Source organism: Pangasianodon hypophthalmus, chromosome 14 (genome assembly GCF_027358585.1).
Source record: "Pangasianodon hypophthalmus isolate fPanHyp1 chromosome 14, fPanHyp1.pri, whole genome shotgun sequence".
NCBI classification, from domain to species: Eukaryota; Metazoa; Chordata; class Actinopteri; order Siluriformes; family Pangasiidae; genus Pangasianodon; species Pangasianodon hypophthalmus.
This window is the reverse complement of record NC_069723.1, coordinates 5,722,595-5,748,726: the sequence shown is the minus strand read 5'-3', so window position 1 is coordinate 5,748,726 and position 26,132 is coordinate 5,722,595. Positions and strand designations below refer to the sequence as shown.

Genomic DNA, 26,132 nt, shown 5'->3' with positions numbered 1-26,132 from the left:
CAGAAAAAATGTTTATCACAATTCACACCTTAATTCGTAGGAGCAACAGAAAGATAATTGATACCTGAGGGCTGAGAAGAGTGCTGAGCTAGAGGGATGCATGTCTACAGCACAGTTACTCAGCATGGCACTTTCATTCTCCGACAGAGTCTTATGCAACTGGCAAATGTTGTCCCTATTCTCATCATGATGATCAGCCAGGCTAGACCTGAAAAAAAAAAAAGATAATAAGATCAACTCAGTAATGTATCCCATCATTGCAAATAAGCTTCTCAAATAATCTTTAGGCTATTTAGATTGGTTTAGTTAAACTATCCCTTTAAAAGAGAATATGCTTACGCTAAAAAGTGCTGATTTGGCTAACAGTAAACAAAACCCAGCGCTACCATTTGTCATCTAGCAAATTTTATCTTGTCACTAGTCATTTTAGGATATTTTTCATAGCGCTATCCCCTTAAAGCAGCAGTTTGTAATTTTCAGAGCCATGCAAAAAAACACCACCACCCATTGGAAACCACATGTGCCTTGTGAGTTGCCTTTTAAGGAAACAGAGAAGAGACGAGCAACTCTGTTCTGACTGGGCGAGATATTTTACTGCTGGTAACACTAGCAATATCCACTGCATGGTCATACAGCAATTCACATTTTTTTCCAAGGCATCTTTGAAATTATGTGACTATTAGAGGTCTAGAAACACTTTTACAGATTACAAAATGCACCTCTAAAAGAGAAACAAGATCTTGTGACACAGTAAGGCATGTTCCAAACAGTTCAACAGCTCTTACTACTACTACCACTATTAATATACAACTAATTATAATAAATAACATTAATCATAATATCATTTTATTAATGACTCATGTGGCAATTTTCATTTTATTCATATGTTAGTCACTATTATCTTATATAAGCCATCTTAGAAAATAAACTATTGTTTTTAAGGTTCATACCTTGTAAAAAGCATTCGATCCCCCTGTTCAGGAGTGCTGATCCTCTGCTCAGAGAAGTTGCTAATGTGACTGGGGAAGCTGCTGTACACAGCTGTGGTTTGATAACACAGCGGCATGGCACTAAACAGAGGCTGAAACAGGGACAGGAATATTTCTCTATATCCACCAGTAGCACCAAATACCCTTATAAAGAAAATACCTCTTAGTTTTAAATTGTGCTTGGTACACTAATTTAATATTACCTTAAGAAAAAAAATGCTTTCATTGATTTCAATTTGACTTAACTTATTGAAAGTTTTGTTATGCTAGTGATCAGAAGGTTGTGAGTTTAAATCCCGAAACGCCCTTAATCCTCAACTGCTCGAGAGGCAAGTTTCTTCCAATTTGGGACACTGAGGATACTGACATTGAGAACACTGAGGATAACTAAAGTACATAAAAATAAATGGAGTTTGTAACACACATACACTGGATTCTGCAGCAATGTTCTCAGACACGGCCTGTCTCTGGGCACGGAGCTCCTGCACACCCTTTAGAGGAGACACAGACACTTTGATCTGGCCCTGACACTGCCCACGTAAGTCTGTAATGTTGTACCAGCCGCACACAGACTGAAAGCCAGACAGAAGTGGGGACAGGTCCACTGAGGCAAAGCCTATCACACGCTCTATTTCTGTTCAACAGGAAAAGAGGAAAAGGAACCATAACTGTAAATGGTGAAATTCTTATTTAAGATCACCAGTTACTCAATTTGATAGCACAAAAGAAAGACCAAATAAGAACAGAATTTAAATGAGACTACATGTGCACAGACTATACCTCCTTTGTGCCAGACTTTGAACACCAGAGACTGCTGTGGATCTAAGAGTAGCTCCTTTGAAAGCCTGAGAAAAATGTAAGTTGATTAGCCATATATGATATAGTTAGTTGACTCCTTATGTGTGCATGTGGACCTGCAGACCTGCATTCCTGCTGATGGTCCCACACTGGGCAGTCACTGTCCTGTACTGCAGCTGTGCTCACCGTAGCAGGTTCATCAGCTGTTACATAAGAAACCCAGCAGCTGGGGAGGCTGTTACTCTGCTCAGCTAAAGGGCAACCTGTGAATAAAAAAACACCATATATATGTAAAATAAAAGACACAATATATGATAGAGTTATCAGGTTGGAAGCTAAAAGAGTACAGCTTGAAAACTTGGAAATGGAAAGGATCTAAAAGTTATGCAAGTATTGTAGTATAACAATTGGATTACCAATACCTATTAAATATCCTATCTCTGCAGTCCATTAGAAGTCAGCTGCCTAGGTGGACAGAATTTTTGGGCAGCAGTTGTGCACTCTCAAAAAAAAAATTTGACCATTTGGAAGCCTGCATATGTTATTTTTAATGTGAAGGTGGCAGTGTGTCCCGCTTGGCAATCCCATAATTCTGTTAACTGAACAAAGTTCTGGGTAATTTTGAGGAACAAAGCAAAATTAATTGCCTCTACAAGGGATCACATATCTTACCTTTCAAACTAATGTGCATAGCTCGCTCTACACTGACAGTTGCGGTGAAGGTGTTGTCATTGGTGATCACAGTTGAGCTTAGCACTGATTTAGTGTGTTGTCTATTAGACACACAACACTGTCTGGACGGACTGACTGGAGTGGGGGATTGTATAGACGAAGGTCCTCTATCCTCCTCTTCCTCTCCTGAACTGCTCAGCTGCACCTCCTCCTCCTCCGTGAGAGGCTGGGTCATGGGTGTGTGTTGAATGGATCCTGCTGTCACAGTGATGTGGGCTCTCAGAGCGGCTCCACCCAGGTCAGCAGCAGAAGGCTTAAAGAGAGGATACACACCTACACAGGCATCAGAAATATCATGCGTATTACACATATTACACATATTTTGTTGATTTCCACTGATTTTTTTCCTTTGTCACCCATATGTACATAAAAATACAGTAAAAGTACCATCTGTTTTTTTTTCTATACATAGAAGGGCTAGACTTGAATTCTAATTTTAACAACTATTTTAACTAATAATACTATATTTAGTATTTGAATGAATTCGAATATTAATGAATATTAATGCCTATAACTTTGTATTGCCACAGACAAGACTAATTTCAGCAGCAGTGCTACCTTATGCATTGATGAAGTGTGTGGCACATTTATAAAGCTAAATTGTACAGAATTTTTTTTTTAATTTAAAAAAAAAAAAAAAAAAAAAAAAAAACATGATTACTGAGTTAGGGGAGGAAAAAAAACACTATGATTTTCTTGAGCTGCTATGAGTCACTCTGACAATCCTGTAGTAGTAATTCCTAGTCTATGCTGTGTCAGGTGCACGGGTTTGTACATCCATCAATCCATTTTCTATACCACAGGGTTGCGGGGAGCCTGGAGCCTATCCCAGGGGACTCGGGGCACAAGGCAGAGGACACCCTGGACAGGGTGCCAACCCATCGCAGGGCACAATCACACACACGTTCACATACCCATTCACTCACTATGGACAATTTAGAGATGCCAATCAGCCTACAACGCATGTCTTTGGACTGAGGGAGGAAACCAGAGTACCTGGAGGAAACTCCCGAAGCAGGGGAGAACATGCAAACTCCACACACACAGGGCAGAGGCAGGAATCAAACCCCAACCACTAAGCCACCATGCCCCCCATAATTTGTACATATACCGTTATATGCCAATTCAGATACATCCAACATCATCACGCCCCAACTTTAGGCTCGAAAAAGTCTTCCTACACTGTGACAGATAGGAGCCATCTGCTGAACAAGCAAGACATTTATTTGTTCTCTCCTTTGGTGGGACACTAGACACCCATAGCATACATAATAGCTTTCGAGAACCAGTGCAGTCAGGGTGTGACGATCAGATAATTTGGATCGATGCAGGGATTGCTATATTCTATATTATGCAATACACAACATTACCTAATGTTAAAAGTTGACTTTACTGTTAAAAAATAAAAGCGTTTTCAAAGTATTAAAATGCACAGCTCCAGATCCACTACGAGCTGTACTTCACCGTTTTAACCACTAGATACCACTAGCGCACACTGTGTTGAAAAGCTTCAAGTAATGAAGCCTTTTTTTTTTTTTTTAAACATTTGGGAGGAAATCCTAATTGATTCAGATAGCTTTATTTTGCCATCACAACCTAATGCCTAAAGACTGGCACCTTATGGCCTTTTCCAATCCCATTACAACTCAACTACACAAGGCTGCCCTCTTTCACTGCTGCTTTTTGCTCTAACAATGGTGCTGATTGTACAAGCAGTGAGAACATCAATCTATCCCATCATCACTGATGAACACAAGCACTATATGTCTCTCTATGCTGATGATATTTTTGTTATATTTATCTAAAGTATGAACTTTCTTTAAAAACATATTCAACCTTTTACAAAGGTTTAATGGCCTCATAAAATCAACACTCATGCCTCCTACCACAGCTGCTAGAAATATACAATACCCACCCAAACTAACAGTTTGTAATTCACTCAATTATCTTAGTGTTAGAATACACCCCACCACATTTAAAATTAAAGCAATTTCATAAGCACTATATGTAACATTAACCATGACTTGGATAAATGGAATCACCTGAAAGTCTCTCTACAGGGTCGGATATCTATTGTGAAGATGAATGTATTCCTCCGATTTCATTTTTTATTTTTTATGCTCCGTGTTCCTCCCCACCACCTGACTATTTTAATAGATCACACTCTCTAATTTCTCACTTTATATAGGCAGGCAAGAGACCTAGGATCTGCATGAAAACATTACAGAGAGCTAAGCAATCAGGTTTTGTTGGAGTTCCTGATCTTAAACTGTATTATTGGGCATTCCAGTTAAAGACTTCATTCATTTTAAAGCACTGCTTTAAAATTTGCACCGAGTTCACTGAAAGTGTGAGATCGGTAGAGCAATTTATGAGCAGCATACATACAGCACAAAAGGCTGTGCCTTTCTGGAATAATTATTATCAAATCATGTAAAAGTCTGAGGTTTACACCCCTTCTATGTGCTTCTAGTGTGCTATATGCTCAATTGAATATAAACAGAATAAGATTTAGCTGCAGAAAGTAACAGTTGTTCAGAAATTAATTTGTGTAATATCACTTGGAAGATACATACTTTTTATGTTCTACTATTCAATTAGAAGTCTGATATATAATTTTAAAAAATACAGCCAGTCTCTATGGTAGGTGCACCTGATAAAATATCCAGCAGGTGTAGGAATAAGCTGCATGTACCTAATAAACATAAATATTACTGTACCACTTATTGTTTGCTTGTGCTTTGGTGTTCCGAGGGCTGAAAGATCCACAAAGGCAGACCCCACCAGGCGATCCAGCTTGTGAGGCCGCATCCGCTTCTCCTTACCGAAGGATACCCACACCTGTACATCTAGCCTCTCCTCCCTCAGGTACCAGATCAGTGGCTGGCCCACTCTCAGCTCTATAACCTGGGTCCCCGTGAATGCCACTGTAGCCATGCCCTCACCCTCTTCACCATCTTCCAGAGTTGGATGTCTCAGCTCGGAGCAGAAGGCCTCCTGATTATACAGTCTGTATCTATAGTAACAATAGGTAGATCTCTGGAGCTCTGTGTGACCCGGGAGCAGCAGGCAATGGACAGGTAGCCAGGCTCTGGGCATAATAATAGAAAATGTCATTGTGCACATTCTTTCTGAAGGAGTGTCCCCTTTCTCTTCATCCTCACCATCTTCCTTGCTGTCACTCTCGATTTCCCACCCCAGGATCCGTCCTGAACTTAGGACACGCTCCCGGTCTGTGTGATGGCTGAATTTTATAGAGAGCTCAAGCCCTCCAACTGATGTTAGGCTGTGATGTAAAGATGCACTTGGAGGGAGGGAGAGACCATACCAGCCAGATATACCTTTAAAAAAAAAAAAAAAAAAAAAAAAAAAAAACCACCAGTTTTTAACTACATTATAGTTAACGTTTAAAGATTAAAGTTCCTTATTCAGCACACCTCTCACCTGTTCTTTTATAAAGGAGGTCAGCTAGCTGAATTTTCACTGATCCCAGAATGCTGTCTTCAGATCTTGATGCATTCATCACTGAGTGAGAAGATTTGTAAAAAAATCAGTGATAAGCATGAAAAATGTTTAATCAGTTTCCAGGTCATGAGATGAAAGAAGTAGTTTCAACAGAGGTGAAGAATAGGATAGGGTAAGTCAGTGTATTCACTGCGGGTAACAGAAGGCTATATTACCAGCTACTCCTTTAATTCATCATAACATTCTGCACTCACCAAAAACCTTTTTCATGGTCAGGATTATTATTTAAGATGCTTAATTACACACTGTGGCTTTCAGTGTAATGAATGCTGCAGGGGTAATGTAATACTGCAATATTTCCATGATTATTAAAAATGACAGCTAGATCAACATATATGATTAACCAGTAGTAGTTGCTGTTGCTGTCGTCAGATTGCTCACCTTTGTGTGTATCTCTGTTATAAACTGTGAAAATGGCCATAGCTTCCTGTAGCACCTCAGCTAGACTCACACTCTCTCCGCTGTTCCTCTGTACCAGCAGCTGACAGCAAAACTCAGTGTGGTGCTCAAACTCTGGACAAAAGCTCCTGGCTGCTACTCGTGTCCTCCTGCTCTCCTTCTCGGGCAGGAATGAGAGCTGCAGAGTGACGAACGAGTTAACTCCCACCTCTGAGTAGTACTGCAATCCTATGGCCCTGTGTGGAGAGACAAATCTGATGGACTGTGGGTAATACAGCCTAGACTTTTATCAAGGTCAATATAAACACTGTTGATTATTTAAAAAACACAGGACAGTTAGCATAAAGTAAAATAATCACGATAACTCATCTTCTTCAGCTGCCATTAACTTTTAGCCACATAAGTAATTCTGATTAACATATAACTCTTCTAATTTTGAGTTTTGATGCTTTGGTGAGGGTGCTATGAGGAGAGAGTAAACTCATAAGAAGGCAAATAACTCACCGTGCTGCGGCCTGAAGGCCAGTGGCTCTGTGCACCTGCACGACCAGATTCACCACGCGGGAGGGCACAATACCACCCTTTAAACTAACTCTCTTCACCGGCCGGGACTTGTACTGAACACTCACTTCAAGCAGACCTAAGAGCAAGTGCAACTGATATTATATAAGCTTATAAATTTAGCAACCCCAGTGATTAGAGTGGTGATTGAAAGAAGTATGCATAAGTGTACCTCACAAAGGGTTTTAAACAGAATAAACTGTATAAATAATGATTAAAATTTGTATTTCATTTATATATTACTGCAAAGTTTATTTTCTTTTAAGAGATTCACACTTTGTCATACAAAATTTTAAACTCTGGTCAATGAATACTTCATATTGGTAATACTTCAAAAAAACACAAATTTTCTCCATTTTCTTTGTTTGTTTTTATTTACCAACTTGCCCAGGGTATGAAGTATATGATCTTACAGGCTGATTAAATGGGCTATTATAATGACAGTTACAGGTATAAAGCCACTTTACATTTAAAAATTACTTGTATTCTTTATATGCCATAATGTCGTGCAACTTTTAGTTTTCTATAGTCAAATGAATAAGCAGTTGAGTGAGCTGTAAGTTAATAATCTATCATTAGATTTTACCAAATAAATAAATATACTCATAAATGATCCGATAATGTTCTCTATATACTAGCAGCTAATGCATATGACATATAACAATCAAGAAATCCAGATTCTAGCTCCCATGAAAGAATGTGGCAAAATCACTGCCATGTCAATTTTAACACTTCAGGTCTACTCATTCCACTGATTTCAGTAACAAACACATTATATAAAGTTAGTGTGACTTTAGAGATCCTGAAGCCAACAATTTGAACAGGCTGCTTAAATGCCTACACAGGACTGTATATTAATGAATGTGTTGATGAAGTGTACCTGAGGGCTGTGTCTGGACATCGGCAGGCTTGTCAGACCTTGGAACAAGTGGGAGACAGAAGAGCTGTGCTTCCATTTGGCCTTGCCTCTGCATTGTCACCATGGCACACAGCTTGGCCATGGGCAGCAGTCCTCTGGCTACCAGCTGCTCACGCACATTCGGGTAATAATACCTGCCAATGTTTCACAAGGACAGCACTGCCATGTTTGTTTGTTCAGTAAATAGAGTTAATTTATCAAAAGAATCCGGTGTGTGTAATTGTGCAAAAACATCAGAAGCAATGGTTTGTGTAGCACACCACAACTGCACCTGGTGCAGCACTCAAGGAGAGGAGGATTAAGTTTCTGTACTATCTTGCACTAGTTTAGTACATATAATGTGCAAATACCTTTACTGATTGTCAGATCATTACAAACATGCATTACCCCTGTACAGTGCTCTCCAGTAGTGTCACCCTTTTGTAAAAATGAACAAAATGTAAGATATAACAAGAATAAAACATCAGATGGTTGACCGAGTGTCGCTATGTGTCTTAGTATTCAAGCTGATCAATGCCTGGATCAGAATTGAGAAAAAAAATGGTTCATACTGTTTGGGGTTTTTTTGCGTGTGTGATTGCAGTGGTGATTGTTTCGTAAACTTTATAATAACTCAAAGTTAATCAGGCAATCTCCACTGGCTACTAAACAAAATGACCAGTCAGCGGTCACGCCCATTTTTTTCCCCCAGCAAAACACCATTAGTACGGCAAACCTCAGAAGTAAACAGAAAGTTGTGTTAGCATGTAGTTAGCATGTAATCCAATTTAGACAGCTTGGTATGCAATTTGATTCATTATAAATTTACGCTTAGTATACACTCACTGTTCACTTAGGATCACCTGTACACCTGCACATTCATGCATTTAGTAATCAGCCAGTCATGTGGCAGCAGCACAATACAAAAAATCATGCAGATACAGGTTAAGAGCTTCAGTTAATGCTATTAGTTGCACTATTCCACCAGTTCTCATGCCTGGGAGGATCTAGAGTCTATATTTAGCTTGCCAATTAGTAAGCTGAGCAAACTGCTAGCTATAGGTTGATGTTGTTAATAATAATAATAATGATAATAATAATGCCCTTTTCTTATTAAAGCATATAAGCAAGTTACATTACATAGGTAGAGTGTAAGCAGATTTTTTTTGTCATGCTAAATACAAATCTTTTCTCCTCTGTTCTTGATCAGTGTTTGTCTTGTTTGTAAACTGGCTATGGCATTCCACGCAGAACCCAGTATTAGCCAGTGCATCCTCAAGCTTATCAATATTGTATTTAATCAGTGCATTTTTCCTCAAACAGACTGGTTTGAGTATTTCAGAAACTGCTGATCTCCTGGAATTTTAATATAAAACAGTCTCTAGAGTTCATACAATATGGTGCGAAAAACAGAAGAAACATCCATTAAGTGGCAGTTCTGCAGGCGGAAACACCTTGTTCAGAGAGGTCAGTGGAAAGTGATCAGACTGCTTAAGCTGACAGGAAGGCTATGGTAACCATTCTTTACAACTGTGGTGAGCAGAAAAGCTTCTCAGAATGTACAACTCGTCGAACCTTGAGGCAGACTGGCTACAACAGCATTGGAGCGTATCAGGTTCCATGACTTACCAGTGACATTCTTCAATAGTGCAGTTTATGCACTGCTGGCACATGATTGGATAATTGCAAGAATGAACAGATGTACAGGTGTTCTTATAAAAGTTATATACACACACACACACACACATATATATATATATATATATATATATATATATATATATTTTTTTTTTTATTTATCCCTAATAAACAAGCCAGAAACAACGGTGGCAAGGAAGGAAAAACCCCCTGAGACATCATGAGGAAGAAGCCTTGAGAGGAACCAGACTCAAAAGGGAACCCATCCTCATCTGGGCAACACCAGACTCAAGTGGCCAGTGAGGCCAAATCAAACCTACTTGTTATGCACGGGCCATGTAGGGTATAAAATGTACCAATCACAAAATCTAGCAATGTAACCCCAACTATAATATTGTCACTAATCTCAGTCCTGAGTCTGATGTTCACGAATAGGGTATTTTCTGATGAACTGAGTTTCTATGGACAAACTGAGAGGGAGAATGCACAGTTCTTTACCTGCACCACACTTCAAACTGGATTCCTCCTCCACTGCTGAAACCCTGACTGGCCAGAGAGCTGAGCAACAGTCTCTGCACTGGAACACCAGAGGGTGCCACTAGCACATGCGTCTCACAGTGGCCAAAAATGGGATCGGGCATGCCCAGTGTAGTAGCAGTACGATATGACTTCAGATGTACATCTGAGTAAGAAGAAATAAAATTATGTTTTGCAAAAAATAAAACTAAAAATTAATGAAAATCCCCCCTTTAAATGTGGGTACAGTGTTAACACAATTTTTCCAATAAAAAATGCTGACATGAAAAAAGCCAATGGGTTCTGGTTAGTAGGATGCTAAGAAACCTCTACAAGCTGGCATTCATGATTAGACCACATTAGAATGTTTGGTTGAAACATTCATTGCAACTGACAAGCTACAGATGCTTACGGCTTTCCACAACATGTGGGTCCATGTCCTGCCAGGCCTCCTCCTGAGTGGGAAATGAGTACTGGATATAACAATCTGCTTCTCCCCAGATAGTAGACTGTAGTGGAGTTAATCCCTTTACTCTCTCAATCCGTAGCAAAAACACATGCTCATCCATAGCCTGGGCAGAGGAAGGAGCATTCACCTGCACAAAGAAAATTGGAAAATGCATTATCATCATGGTTCTCAAAGTAAAGTCTACGGACCTTGATGTATGGCTATGAGATCTGTGATTTTATTTGTTTCACTTAGCCTACCAGTCAAAAGTTTGGAAACACCTGATCATAGAAGGGTTTTCTTCCTTTTACTATTTTAGAATATTAATGAAGACATTTAACACTATGAAATAGCACACATGTGCTATCTGTAAAATAAAACAATTTCACATTTTAAATTCTTAACAGAATTCCTGGTAAACCTTTGCACACTCTATATCTTCTCAACCATTTTTATGAGGGAGCTTCAGTCAGGAGGCTTTTCTTAAAGTTCCCAAATACGCCAAGCACAAATAAAACTACTTGTTTGGGCAAGTAATTTAATTTTAAGTGATACGTTTTATTATTTTATTTTCATTATTTTCACTGCGATAATGACAAAAAAACTTTTTTGAGGCCATAGCTGTAGATGTCATTGCTTTGTCACTGCAAGTGTAAAAATGAGTTTTAAATGGAGTAAACACTGCATAAAATCAGTAATGCTGAATCATGATCCTGACCAATTCAGAATTTACAGTGTATAGCCGCAGATGCCTATCATGAGGGGCTATATCAGGGTGTTACTTAAAGGAAAATACCTAAAATCCCTCATGCTGTGGCCATCCTGGATTAGACTGTGACACACATGCTTTTAAACATTTAAAGAAAACACACCTTCATGTCTTCCATTGGTCTGTGGTCTAGCAAGTGGACTGGTCTGGACAACTGAGACACAGAGCTCAGTTCCTCGTCTCTCATGCGCTGCAGAGCAGTGATCTGCTGGGACGTGCCCATCGCCAAAAACACCCTCAGACTCCCACGGGTTCCACCACTGAAAATGTCCACTACGGGCATATAGCTGTCCACTGCCACCACCGGATACTGTGCCTGCAGAAGAAGCTGGCAAATTTTGGGGTCTCTGTTGGGGGGGATTGAGTGACATCAGGATGCATTATTATCCACTAACAATTGTGTATTTCACAAAACAGTGTATTTCAAAAAATGATCCAATGATAAAAAAAAATGTAATACAAAATAGCACTAAAAGTACAAACAGAAGAAGGGAACAGGTAAGTAAGACTGAGAATAAAAGTTTTTAAGAAAACTACAGTATTTTTCAACATAAATACAAGGAGTGGACAAATCACTTTCCTGATCACCCAGGACAAGCAGATTTCGTATCTGGGAATTATTTTTTAATTTTTTTTTAATTCATAGTTGTCCAGGGGAAAAGTGTCTGCTCTGAATCCCACTGTCTACTGAACTACACACATCGGTTGAGGAGTGCTCGGATTGACGTTTGAATGTTTTTCAGTAAGCGGATTAATTAGCATGCACAGATAACATATGATCTTTTTTTTCAGGATCATGCAGGTATGTGGAAACACTGACAAAAGGTCATGGCTGAGATCATGCTGATGTCCTTTCTTCTTAGCATGAAGTAGACATACCTTTGTGCCCCAGAACATCTAACTGCCAGAAGTTCTGATTTTATAGAGGTGGTCACACTAATTACCCTCCTAATAATTTATTTATTTATTTATTTTTTTCTGGTCACCTGAGGTTAGTTGTTTGCTTATAGAAGTCGGTGAGGACAGTGCAATTGTTATTAAGGCCCTGATAAATAAAACACAGAATTGAAAAAGGGTGTACTTTCTTTTTCCCGTGATTATACAAAGCAGATAAAGACACTAACTAGAATCATATAGTTTGTGTATACTGTGAGAACATTTCATACAGAACACCATATTTCATAGCCAAACTGTTTCTCAATATCTTTTTTGCCATGGGTACACATCGGTCTCACTCCTTGACACATGCTGCATGATCATATACTCATAGATATTCATAGATTTTACCCAGTGTTAATGCACTTAACTTGCTAACTAGCTGATCATACAATATTACATTATGTTAGTTACCACGTTTTAGTCTAGACCATTAGATTTCTGGCCCAGGAAAACATGGGACTGGGCAACACACTGGAGCTAAGGAATTTATGATTTGTCCACCACTTTCAAGGAACAGTATCTCTGAATTATATGTGATTATGGACAAGAAGTTCAGCATGTCCTGTACTGAAAACAAAAACTCACCCATCACTTACTACGCACTTATAATGGAAGCCTAAGTGCAGTGGTCAGGGCCATCAATAAATGTTTATGTGATACAAAAACATATTTTTTTATAGAAAGCATTCAGGAATTCTTTAATCAATAAATTGTAAATTAAGCTTCAAATCTGTATAATTTGTATTTTTAGAGATGGGAGCATTTTTTCAGAATTTGTCATTGTTAACCGCATAGAAAACATAGCTCATATTAAAATACAGGACTGTAAAAAGAAAAACTTTGGTATGAGTTTCTCCTTATCTCATCCTAAAGCGGTCATACCAGATGTTTATCTCGTGAATTTCAAGGTGGATAGGGTGGAGCAAAATCAGGCTATGACGAGTGGTTCTTGTGTGATGTCCTTCTGGAGGAAAAGTACTGGTTCTTTAAACAGCTAAGCAGCTAGTTTGTTGCTTGTTAAGAGAAATTATGTTGATGAGCAGAAAACTGTTCTTGACATAGCAAAACAGTAATAAGAGTTTTCAAAAAAGATGTAAACCCTGGTCTGCACTCTTTTTCTGTTGGCCTATGCATCTCAGATTGTTGGATTCATCTAGATATGAATTTTATAATAGAAGGGAATCCCATTTTTGTGTACTGTGTCCATTGAAGTGAACAAAGTGGATTTTATTATGATGTGACTTCTGGTAAAGAGCTTGGGTGTTAGGGGGTAAGAGTATGTATCAATCCGAGAAACCTAGATTGTTCAGCACACCCAATCTTAGAAGCATGGGTCAACAAAAAAATGAAAGCAGGCCTGGGGTCATGTCTTTCTGGAAGGTTTAACACGTAGGCCCAGCTTATTATTACCATTTGACTATAGGAAGGCGGTTTTTTGTTCATCAATCAACAGAATTTCTCTTATAATGGTCAATGTAGCTTTATGTAAATGAAGGCTTTATAAAGGGGATACTTTTTAATTCACCATAAGCAAATCCCAACAAACATCATATAAAAAGCAAATGACTGGATAAATAGAGAGGCAGTGTAATTTTTCATTAGTGTTATATTGTTGCATATTTTAATTTATTGTCAGAATTCAACAAAACTTCCAGTACACAGCTGTTTTCAGTAAATAGGTGTTCTGTGCTTTTCTTAGTACAGGGCAAGGTCCTGAAATTCAAGGGCTGTAGTAACTGCCCCTATGCTACAGACATGGTGCACATGCTGTAGTAAACTTGTGAGCTAAATGCCATAATAAATTTGACACCAACCTGAATGACATATAAAACTGGTGTAGAGGTAGTTTGACCAGCCCAAGGAGTTTATCATTATGTGCAGAGCTTGCTCTAAGCCAAACCTCTATGACCATCACATTATTTCTCATCCTCTCTATTAGTTTGGAAGAGAGAGGCACGGGTGCCACCTGCAGAAAACACAGACACACGCACACAGACACACGCACACAGACACATGCATACACATCAGCAAACTGGTGCACCATCTATATTTGAAATTTATTTTCTAAATTTCTTTCCAAAATACAGACTCTACCTCAGTGCACTTACTTGAACCAAGCTGAATGTTGGGTGTGTCTGACCCCAGCTGACCACAGACTGAGTCGTCCCATCAGATCCAAAGAGCTTACAGTTTAAGTAGACATTGGGCTGCAAAGGTGCACAATTGAAATCTTTTCCATCTGGCACCATGAGCAGGATATGGAACAAAATATGACTCTCTTCCTCCTCTGTGAGTTGAGCAGGTTTATGGGGAAAGTTTTGGGCTCTCTGTGGTGAAACAGACCTGGCCTCAGGCATCAGGATGTTCGGGGATGAATGAACTGCCATGGGTGAGGTGTCTCTCTTGGGAGCACTGTTAGTAACATGTGGAAAATCAGTAGCGTCTCCATCATCTGGTTGTCCAATAGAGATGTCTGCTTTCAGTGGAGATGTGCCTGTACTTGTTGCCATTTTCCCTAATCTGCTTTTGGAAGTGAAGTCTTTCTTGTTTGCAGCTAGTTCAAGTGAGACCTTTGGGGCATAAAAATGACTTCACTGTTGTTATTCATCCATATACACACATACAGTGATATCATCTCTTCAGGACAATAGATGGGTTCTGCACACAGGACTACATAAAGTGCAAACAGTTTAACAAGTATATGCTAGCTAAACTGATACATAGAGGCATCTTCTAAATAAGCTTGATTAATTGTGCAAAGCTGAGCAGGCTGTTGAAATTATCATAAAATCAAAAAATTAAATATTTTACAACATTAAACTACAATTTTACAACACTGGGAACAGATGCTTAAAAGGTCCTCCAAAAGTTATAATAGTTGAAGGGTATGTTACCTTGAGAGGCCCTATGTCCTGATTGGTGAAGTCTCCGTCAAGTCTTTGGACAGGAAGTGAAGTGGTGATACTCAGCCGATCACTCTGAAGCAAAGTTCGTAAGGGGAATACAGCTGTCCCTATTTGAACAGGCTAAAGCAGAAAGAGGGATTAAAGTGAGACTCCTTATATTTGACCAGTGGACATAATTTATTCTACAATGAAAGATTACAGATACCCATATTTACTTTCTTTTGATGACTCTTCCTCAAGTAGACTGTAAAGCTAAGGTTAGTGTCCCACCATTGTTTGATAGTGGAGCCACTGAAGCGCACTGAAAAGACACTCTGATGCTGAAATTTCACCACTGAAAAAGAAAGAAAATGATTCATTCTTGTATCATTTTATTATTTACACTCCATTCTGGTAATAACTCATGGATACAAAAAACACTCACCTCCACCCACAACTTTATTAGAGACAACTCGTGTGACCTCTACAGGAATTGCCTTCCCAGTATCATTATTAGTAGATGGCAATAGAAAGAGATATTCAACAAAATATGAGCTGGAAAAGAGATACAATGAAATATTGGTAAATGTATACAGAAGTAATAATTTCTATCACTACACACTATGTAAGATATTAAAAACATTTTTGAACTTTGGGCCATACCATTTCTTAGTAGTAAGAGGTAGCGGTGGTCTTCCTTTCCCTGAGTGCCTCCTTGGTATATTAGAAGTATTGTCTGTGGGAACTGATAACTGAATGACTATAATTCTAGCTAAATTGATGCTTCCAAGAAGTGAAATCCTGTCCACACTTAGCCCAAGGAATGAATTCTTGTGTCCTTCATGTGGCATGACACCCAAGTCTAGCCTTCAAAGATGTACAGGAAATAGGATAAGCTGCAGTTAATAAAGACTGGGGTGAAATTCCTCTGACTGTCACTATGTCAGGTTTGCAAAAAGCTCGTTTGTTAACCACAGAGCATTTTGCCAATTGGCCGACTGATGCTGTGAATGAATGCTCATCCAAATGTTTACCTGGCATTTTTTTCCAAACTCATTTGCTGCTCATGCTCATCATTCCCTGTACCCAAACAGCCATCAGTCATCTGAAATCAGAAAACCCACATAAAACAAAGCAGTCCTAAACTAAAATGGAGCTCGTAATATACGGATAGTGCATAAAACTACACCAAAACGTAAGACATACATTTATTTGGCTGACGCTTTTACCCAAAGCAACCAACAATTCAGACAGGATACGACTGAGCAGTTGAGGGTTAAGGGTCTTGCCTAAGGCAGCTTGGCAGTGCTGGGATTTGAACTCACAACCTTTTGGACACTAGCCTCAATGCCTTAACCACTGAGCTACCACTGCCTACATAGAACTTACTGAAGACTTGTAGAACAGATTCTCCAGTAGACTCTGGTCATATTGAGGATCACTGAGCTCACTGTCCATAAGTACACTGCTGCAACCAGAGAGAGAGCCTGGAAGAGGTCCTTCTCCATCCCATAAGGCAAGCACGGACCCATTAACACTGAAAACAAAGAATTTACAAAGTACCTAATGTCTGAACAGTGTACGCAGCTTAAGATTTACACATGATATCAAATTATATTACTTGAACATGTCTTACCACAAACCCTTATCCAAAACTGTGAAAAAGTAGGTATCTTCATGCAAATATTACAAATTATACCCTAAAGTATCACTCCAGTATTTTTCAATCCTATCTACCTATGTGTCATTATATAGTCACTCAACCACATTGCCCTGTAGTGATCAGTAAGCATACTGACTCATAACTCCCTTATAATAAGTTGACAGGCACTTGTTGGAGCTGTCAGAAATGTTTATGTGAAAATCATCTTTGAAAAGTATTTGATTAATTCCCCAACAAATGAATTGTGTAAAGTAAGCTATTAGTCTAATTTCAGAGAGAGGATTTTGAGGTTCTAAGCAAGCTTATAAAGCAGGTTTTCCATTACTTGCTCACCACAACAAAAAGTGTTGATATCGCCTATGATAATTGCGTATGTGCTACAGGTGCAATACAGGACAACTAGGCTCTAAAACATGCACATATTCCTTAAATAGAATAAATTCATTACCTCCCCAGAAGCTGCTCCACAGATGTGTCATGCATGTCTGGCCTGAGGAGACCCGGGCTATGAGTTGAATGCTGAACATGAATATCTGAGTGGAGGATGTCCTGCATCAGCTGCCCTGACAATGGAATTGGGGGCCTTGGGGAAAAAAAAAACAAAAAACAAAAACCTTAAATCTGGCAGACAGTAGACACAGTTTGACTGCACTCCAGAATTACTGGTACCCTTCCCAAAAAAAGCAGACATTATTGCAGAAAATAAATATTAAATTAATTAAATTAAATTATTTAAAGTCTCTGTTCAAACAACTGAATAACACTATTAAGAATACATTAATCTATCAATATTAATATATGCCATAATTATTACCATTGCTAATGAATATTTTAAATAAATGGAAACAAACTATAATTCTTGGAAAATCTAATTTTTCTTTTTTTATTTGCTTTCAGTCAGAACTGGTATAAATAAATCCCTTTGTCATCCAAAGAACTTTCAACTGATGCTTGCTGACCTGTACAAAGAAGGTAAAGGATATAAAAAAATACACTAACAGTTAAAAAATATCATTAAGCAAAATTAGGACCATAACAAAAAGTTTCACATGTCTGAAACAGTTAGAAATTTGCCACGAATTAAACCCATGAGCACAATGTCCAAGCATATAGTGAGGGGGGTGGTGCAGGAGGAATAAAGCACCCAAAGATTACAGCTTTACAATTGCAATTTCACAATTGCAAAGTTTAACTGATTCTCGGGGTTGTGAAGTATCAAAATTAACTGTTAAATTCCACTTTCATAGCAACAAACTGCTTAGAAGCCCTGCAGGAGAGTATCTCACAAAATACAGAGCCTGAATTTTACCAAGTGTCATTAGAATTGGCGTTGTGTGTTGTGCTCAAATGAAACCAAAATCAAACTTCTTGGTCATGCACACCATCAGCATGTTTGTTCACAAAAGGGGTCTGCGTACAAAAAAAAGCATCAGATATCCACTGTTAAATACGGTGCTTGATCAGTGATGCTTTGGGGCTCGTGTAAAGAACAAGATGATGAGTCAAACATACTTCTAAATCAACAGAGAAATGGTTAAAGAAACACAAAATGTACTGCATGGAGGAGTGAACCAAGATATCTCCAACCTTGTTAAGCATTACAAAATAAGACACAATGCTTATTCTTTTCAAAGGGTGGCAATAATTTTGAAACTTCTTAAACGTTTTGTGTTTTGTATTTTGTGAGCTCAGATGATCAGGTATTGCTTTATTTATTTAATGCTTGCGTTTCCTGAAGAGTGCCAATAATTCTGGAGGGCACCACATAACTTTTAAACATTTTATGAAATTTTAAAGTAGACATGCAGGTGTACAGTAAAGGACGGGCTCCGGTGTCTATCGGTAGGTGCCGGGCAGTGTCCTGCAGACCCATGTCAGAATCAATATCAGACTGCAATGCAGAAACCACCATGGCATTTCTAAGCTTGCTACCACGCTCAAGAAGAACTAGGAGAAAACAAGACAGATATCATTAAATTAATTAAATAAGAAAACACTTTAATTGTGATTTCATCCAAATGCAAAAGATTGTAATGAAAGAAATATCTTGCTTCTGAACTCTACCAGAAAGAAGGTCCACTGATGCAGAGGGAATATGGGCATCTGGTTCAACACTTTTCTCCTGCAAATTTCTATTTACTGAAACTCCTATTTCAGCATTAGATTGAAAAGAATGTGGTTTTCCTTTCTCTTGAAAGTATAAGTGGTCCTTTCCTCTAAAAAATAATGTAAGAAGTACAACCATTTAATTCAAGAAAGGCAAGGTTATTTATTTACTTAAATTGAGAAAACAGAAGTAGATGTTTGTGATTTAAGCGCAAACATTATCCAGGCTCTAAAATTATTCAAGAAGAAAGTAAAACACACATTGGCGTGCCCCTGGAACTGCCTCCAGGATCTGACTCATTTCCACTGATTTTTGAACCAAAGTGGGACGAAGATGGCAGCAGCATGTTTTGGTCAGATACGAGTCCTGGAGCAGAAACTGCTATATCACTGCTCATGTCTGCAGTTGGTAGTGAGCTGCTGCTATCATAGTTTTCTGTCAGTGGCTCTAAAGCCAGTGTGGCCTATTGTGGGAAAACAAAGTAAAAACAATTTACAAAAATTAAACTTTACAACACAGGCATAATAATCTGCAGATTTCGTCCAAAAAGCTGTAGAGAATTATAACTTGGCGTTGCAAAGTAAAGGAGAATAATAATACACTATATGGCCAAAGGTATGTGGATACCATAACACCCATATTGACCATAACACCCATATTGTGAGCCTTCCCCATGCTGTTGCCACAACTTGGAAGCACACAGCTGTCTAGAATGTCTTTGTATGCTGCAACATTAAGGTTTCCCTTAATTGGAACTAAGAGGAGTAGGCCAAATCTGTTTGAGCATGACAATTGTTAATGAAGTTAGAGTTTAATGTACTGTGTTTAACAAAAACGTGGATTAAACCTAATGAGTATGTAGCATTAAATGAAGCTAGTCCTCCTGGATATAGTTATATACATCAGCCCCGTCTAACTGGCAGAGGAGGAGGTGTCGCAGTTATTTATAATGATAATCTAGGTGGCACACAAAAACTTAGACATAAATTCAAAGCTTTTGAAGTTCTTTATACTAACATATGTAGCCATAAAAACTAATTCTACCCAGTTGATTCCACTAATTATTATTTACAGGCCCCCAGGGGCATATTCTGAACTCCTTTGTGATTTCGCCAATTTCATCTCAAACCTGGTTGTTGCTTTAGACAAAGCATTAATTGTTGGAGGCTTTAATATTCATGTTGATAACCATAGAGGTTAATCAGATAACCATAGAGGTTAATCAGAACATAATAGGACCCACTCATAACGGTGGTCACACTCTTGATCTAATACTAATATTCAGATTAAATATAAAAAATATAGTCACATTTCCTCTGTCTGCAGCTATCTCAGATCATTGTCTACTCACTAAAAATGTGTCTTAGTCATAATATATACACCTTGCCATGCTACCACGTCAACTGTACATTCACGTCAGCTAACGCACATAGTTTTATCAATAATCTCCCAGAGTTATCAACTTTGACTGGATAACCGTCTGAACACACAGAACTTGATCATGGGGCCGGATGCTTAGATTCAACGTTTTGTTGTACTATCGTTGTACTATCGTTTCGTTGTACTATCGTTGTACTATCGTTTTTCGTTTATCGTTATCGTTTCGTTTTTCACTTAATAGAAAAATAACTTAAGAGAAAAAAACAGCACCCTGGTATAATGATCACCCATGCACCTTAAATCAGACCACTTGTAGAAGATAAATGGCCTCAAACAAAATTGTTAGTATTTTAAACAGCATGGAATGAGAGCCTCCTAAGCAATAGAAAATTTCTTAGTGCTACTAGATCAATGTATCTCTCCACCCTAATATAAGATAACAAAAATAAACCTAGATTCTTATTTAATACTTATTTAATACACCATAGAATCAACATATGTAGTGATGACTTCATGAATTTTTTCAGTGACAAAATTGAAAATATCAGGTAAAAAATTCAGACTGTAAATTTAAAGCCAGACAATTCAATAACTAACAAGGTGGATAACAACATAACTATATCAGATCAGTGATTAGAGTGTTTTACTCCCCTTCAAGAGACCGAAATAACTTCAGTAATTTCCTCATCAAAATACTCAACTTGTGTACTACATCCCTTACCTACACTTTTCTTCAAACAGATACTACCAGAAGCAATCAAATCTCTAAAAATAATAAATTCTTCCCTTAGCACTGGATATGCCCCTAAATCTTTTAAACTAGCAGTACTTAAACTGCTGATTAAAAAACCTGACGTCTAACCCTCTACTATTCATAAACATGGTATTAGCTTCCACTGTTATGCAGATTACATACAGTTGTATGTTTCAGCAAATCCAGATGAGAGACACCAGCTTAATAAAGTTAAGGAATGTGTAAAGAACATTAAACACTGGATGTTTATTAACTTCCTTCTACTTAATTCTGTCAGAAGTCAGAAGTACTTCTACTAGGACCACATGCAGCTAGAAGTAAGCTTTCTGATTATATAGTATCTCTGGATGGCCTCTGAGTTACGCCACGCCTACTTTGATCAAAAGGTGCAGGCTCTTTGTTGGTAAATCGAATAGCGAAGGCTACAGCAGGGGGCAGAGCTTTCTCTTACAAAGCCGCATAGTTATGGAAGAGCCTTCCAATTAGTGTCCAGGACTCAGACACAGTCTCAGTCTTTAAGTCTAGGCTGAAATATATTTGTTTAGTCAAGCCTTTTGTTAATAGTTTTTTCTTAGGTAAAGAAGCAAATCTGGATGGTTGAGTGGGCCTCATAATCTGTGTTTCTCTCTCTAGCTCTCTCTCTCTCTGTCGAACTACACATGCTACTCCTGAGATACCACTGATCCTGACCCTTTCTGCTCTCTGGACCTGCCTGATCCATTCTGACGCCTCACTTCTAGTTGGAGTTCTCATCACCTAAAAACCACTCGCTGCACTGAGGGTGGCCCCATATGGATAACCTAAAGATGAATGAGATTACTGTGGATGGTACCACTTAGAAACCATAAAGGTGGCTTAGGACTTCAATTGCTATGGACAGTTTTGCTACGGTGGCTTAGGACTACAACTGCAACAATAGCCTTAGGACTGCAATTGCTACGAACAGTTTTGTACTCAAGTCTCTATCACTGAACAGTTGATAACTTCAACAAAATAGACTTCATGTTAAAACTACAATGAATTCAGAAATAACTCTGATGCTCCAATTCATAAGTTGCTCATAAGCTCATAAGTTCCTGGTTACACAATTGCACTTTTTGACCATGTAGTACACAGTTATAGAAGGGAATTATTTATAATTGCACTATCAGTTGTCACCCAGATGAGGATGGGTTCCCTGTTGAGTCTGGTTCCTCTCAAGATTTCTTCCTCATATCATCTCAGGGGTTTTTTCCTTGTCAATCTTGCCTATAGCTTGCTCATTAGGGATAAATTTATAAATTTAAAATTTATATCTGGAATTTATATATTTCTGTAAAGCTGCTTTGTGACATTGTCCATTGTTAAAAGTCCTATACAAATTAAATTTAATTGAATTGAACTGAATGACAATGTCCCTGTGCACAAAGCGAGGTCCATGAAAACATGGTTTGCCAAGGTTGGCCAATAAAAAAAAGTTGCCAATAACCTTCAATAAGCCCTGACCTCAACTTCACTGAATACCTTTGGGATGAACTGGAACACCGACTTTGTGCCAGGCCTCCTCGCCTGACATTAGTGCTCACTAATGCTCTTATACCTGAATGAGCACACATCCCCACAGCTATGTTCCAAATTCTAGTGGAAAGCCTTCCCAGAAGATTGGAAGTTATTATAACAGAAAAAAGGAGACCATCCCCATATCAATGCCCATGGTTTTGGATTGGGAAGTTCAACAAGCACATTTGGGTGTGATGGTCCGGTGTCCACATACTTTTGGCCATATAGTGTATGCAGTAGGGCTCATCTGAAATTGGATTTTACCCACCTGTAGTTCACCAAGCTTTTCAGACATTGGTGACACAAGTGTAAAATATCCATTAATGGAATGAGACAGAGACAATTTAGCAATCCCAGCTATTTGAACTCGCGCTATGGGTAAGTGATCAGGCTTTGTAAGAACATCCAGCACCAGTGAGCCCATATCTGTAAAGAACATAAGGCATAAAAAAGAATGCACAAGAAAACAGTGAACTGAATCATAAAAAGCAGAAAAGAACTATAAGCACACCAAAAGTAGAAAGTATGAATTAGGAGTAGGCAATATGGTACCAACAACATACATCAAATAAATAAACAAACAAATAAATAAAACTATTTCATTTTTCTAACAATGTACCAGGGAGTTGACTTCTTCAGTAAAAAAAAAATATATATATACACTCTTATAAGCTAATTGCAACTGTATTAGTGGAGCAATATTATAAACGTACTGACGTCACCCAAAATACTGTCAGAAAAGTATAGTGTGATGCCCTTTGTCATGTTATCAACATTCAATTGTCTTATCACACAGCCCTAATATAACAATGATATTTAACATCTTACAATGATCAGGTTTGTAAAAATTTTAAGTCTGATAACATTACCTGTTAAATATGAAGTAAATTGCTTTGGGCCACACCGAACTGGAAATCTGGTTGTGGATTTCACATCTTTCTCTCTATCTAGGGATCCGTCTCTAGGACAAAACACAGTGCCGCTGGTTGTCTCACCCCACCATCGTAATCGGATCAGGGTCAGTGGCGGCGGCGGCGGCTTGGCTGCTGTCCACAGCACTCTGCTTAATGTGACTCTGAGGAAACATCGCACATGGCCCTCCACAAGAGGAGGAATGCTTGTCGAAGGGGCCACTTCACTGACAGCTGGCAAAGAAAAAAGTCTCTTCAGTTTTGGAGCAAAAAAAGCAATAGCACAGACAGGTCTGTGTTATATGCAGAGCATAGGTTTTAGTCTGCTTGGTGGTGTATTTACTCATGCATTTGCTGAATAACCCATTAATGTCAACTGCACACAATCAGATTTGGAAATAATGATGAAACTCTAATAGTGTCCTGAAGCATTGTCTGTTTTGTATATTTCTGCTTTGAAAACACCACTCAGTTCTATTATCTGATTACTTAAAATGCCATTTATTATGGAGTTCGTGAAAAATTTCCACAGCTCTCTACATACATTAACATACATTTGTATGAAACAATAGTGTGTACCGCTTACTCACTTAGTGCAGTTTTATTTACCTGGTACATACCTAGTGCACTATTATTTATCCATTTGCATCTACAACAAATAGTAACCGGAGTCAATAAAGCTGCTATTTTGAGCACAGCATTTTGTTACAACAACGCTTTTGTTATTCATAATGTAGAGAATCTTTTATAAGGTTGATAAGATACATCAATATAACTATGTTTTCATTTTCCCTGCTGAAAGGTCCAAAGTTCAAGCTTTCTTACTACATGACTAAACTGATCGTATATATATTTGAAATGGGCAGAGATAATCTACCAGCTCAGCCTGCTGAATTTTTCAGCAGGGTCGTTAGCTAGCCAGCTGACAATTAGCTAAACTCGAATCCCAAGCGGTTATTAGCCAGATAACGCAGTACAATATTACAGAAGCCCGTATTTCATATAAAGTGCAGTTAGATCTGGAGTCGAGGTCCATCTGGGGTTTAGTTTAAGTATCTGGATGGCGAACGGATTAACGATCAACTGTCAACAAAGCTCAACGGCTCTTTTATCCCTGCGCCGCTCTGTCCACAGGATATTCAGGTCTAACCTACCTTTCTTTCTTTTACCTCCAAACTTGGTAGCTTTTACCCTTTTGTTCTTCATCTTTTTAACGTGTAAACTTTAAGTTTCAGGTTATCATAGTATTTTGACAACTTCTGTTTACATAACGCAACTCGGCAACGAAATTACCAATCACAACTACCGCCTTCTACTTCTTCTTCTACTGACGGTGGGGAAATAATATCGACTCGTTCCTTACCGCCACCTAGAGGGACGCGCGAATTAACACTACACCAAAATACACAACAGAGCGAGTCAACATGTTCACTTCAACGTTGTGGCAGACTTTAGAAATACTTGGCTTTTCAGTGTTGTGTCTGTATTGTTATGGTATATGAATAATGATTAAGTAAGTACGTAGAGAGTTATCTCTGTTTTATTGAGTACCCCTCAAAACCTTTTACAGTTTAATGTACTATAGGTTCTAGCCCAGAACTATTCCTGTATTACACCAAGATATGGAAACAACTGAATGGAATTTGTAACATACATTTAAAAGTTCAAGGTGAAAAGTAGATCATTTCAAATGTTCCATCTTCTACACTACAATCCTAAACTCTGGCCTGCACAGAGCCCTGACCTCAACCCCACTGAACACCTTTGGGATGAACTGGAATGATGACTTCACCTCCTCGTCCAACATCAGTGCCTGACCTCAGTAATGCTCTTGTGGTTGAATGAGCACAAATCCCCACAGCCACTTTCCAAAGTCCATATAATGTACCTTGTATATACTTTCATGGGAAAAAGAATGTCCACCCTCCTTCAATTCTATGTTTTTAGAGCTGTGCATAAACAAATGCCCTCAAACATCAATGAACTGAAGCTATGTTGTAAAGAAAAGTGGACCAACAGAAAATGTTTACTTCAAGTTATTGTTGCTAAAGGTGGTTCTACATGTTACTAAATTATAGGGTGTGCTTATTTTTTCCCACCTGGTTTCTGAATGTTGGCTTACTTTATCTGGAAAATAAAAAATGACTATATATTGAAATCTTTTTTTTTTATTATTTTTTAAATTTATTTATTTATTCATTTTGCCACCTGAGGTTATTTATTTGTTTATAGAATTGGTGAGGACCACACAATTGTTATTTAGGCCCTGATAAATAAAGACATAGAATGGAAGGATGGGTTCTTTTTCCATGACACTGTAAATATATATTTATATACTCCTCTTAAAATGGCAGGTTTTTGTGATGTAAAAAAATGAAACCAAGATAAATCATGTCTGAACTTTTTCCACCCCAATGTCAAAGTACAACATATAAAAATTAAGTGAAAACCAATCAGAAACATTTTAGGGAAAAATAGGAAAAATAAAAAAGTTACAATAACCTGGTTGCATAAGTGTATGAGAGTTCAGAATGAACCAATCACATTCAGTTTCATGTTCAAAAGTAATTATCATACAACTGTCATCAATAAAATTATTCTGACTAACCCAAAATAAAGACTAGCTGTTTCTATAGGATTTTCTTCACATCTTCTTGGTTTCATCTGACTGCTGTAGCCAT

At 38.2% G+C, this 26,132-nt stretch overlaps 1 protein-coding gene across 2 annotated transcripts in view; it reads right to left on the bottom strand.

Annotated features, from left to right (window-relative positions):
- The window catches only part of c2cd3 (C2 domain containing 3 centriole elongation regulator), a 28,407-nt gene extending 2,839 nt beyond the window's left edge, over positions 1 to 25,568 (bottom strand). The window contains exons 1-29 of one of the 2 annotated variants that reach the window (XM_034310634.2): positions 24,606 to 25,568; positions 23,410 to 23,685; positions 22,809 to 22,966; positions 19,128 to 19,330; positions 18,825 to 18,976; positions 18,575 to 18,707; positions 17,209 to 17,343; positions 16,487 to 16,634; positions 16,132 to 16,202; positions 15,761 to 15,964; positions 15,543 to 15,652; positions 15,334 to 15,452; positions 15,107 to 15,238; positions 14,321 to 14,782; positions 14,027 to 14,178; positions 11,377 to 11,620; positions 10,469 to 10,652; positions 10,039 to 10,222; positions 7,885 to 8,057; positions 6,948 to 7,083; positions 6,426 to 6,679; positions 5,964 to 6,044; positions 5,240 to 5,860; positions 2,460 to 2,792; positions 1,912 to 2,050; positions 1,770 to 1,834; positions 1,418 to 1,623; positions 951 to 1,081; positions 65 to 208 (exon numbers count right to left, since the gene is read on the bottom strand). In XM_034310634.2, the coding sequence (XP_034166525.2) occupies positions 65 to 208; positions 951 to 1,081; positions 1,418 to 1,623; positions 1,770 to 1,834; positions 1,912 to 2,050; positions 2,460 to 2,792; positions 5,240 to 5,860; positions 5,964 to 6,044; positions 6,426 to 6,679; positions 6,948 to 7,083; positions 7,885 to 8,057; positions 10,039 to 10,222; positions 10,469 to 10,652; positions 11,377 to 11,620; positions 14,027 to 14,178; positions 14,321 to 14,782; positions 15,107 to 15,238; positions 15,334 to 15,452; positions 15,543 to 15,652; positions 15,761 to 15,964; positions 16,132 to 16,202; positions 16,487 to 16,634; positions 17,209 to 17,343; positions 18,575 to 18,707; positions 18,825 to 18,976; positions 19,128 to 19,330; positions 22,809 to 22,966; positions 23,410 to 23,685; positions 24,606 to 24,657 (5,402 nt within the window). In that variant the 5' untranslated portion in view covers positions 24,658 to 25,568. The remainder of the gene's footprint in view (positions 1 to 64; positions 209 to 950; positions 1,082 to 1,417; positions 1,624 to 1,769; positions 1,835 to 1,911; positions 2,051 to 2,459; positions 2,793 to 5,239; positions 5,861 to 5,963; positions 6,045 to 6,425; positions 6,680 to 6,947; positions 7,084 to 7,884; positions 8,058 to 10,038; positions 10,223 to 10,468; positions 10,653 to 11,376; positions 11,621 to 14,026; positions 14,179 to 14,320; positions 14,783 to 15,106; positions 15,239 to 15,333; positions 15,453 to 15,542; positions 15,653 to 15,760; positions 15,965 to 16,131; positions 16,203 to 16,486; positions 16,635 to 17,208; positions 17,344 to 18,574; positions 18,708 to 18,824; positions 18,977 to 19,127; positions 19,331 to 22,808; positions 22,967 to 23,409; positions 23,686 to 24,605) is intronic. The other variant, XM_026924225.3, reaches the window with a different exon arrangement.
- Between the last annotated feature and the right edge of the window lie 564 nt (positions 25,569 to 26,132).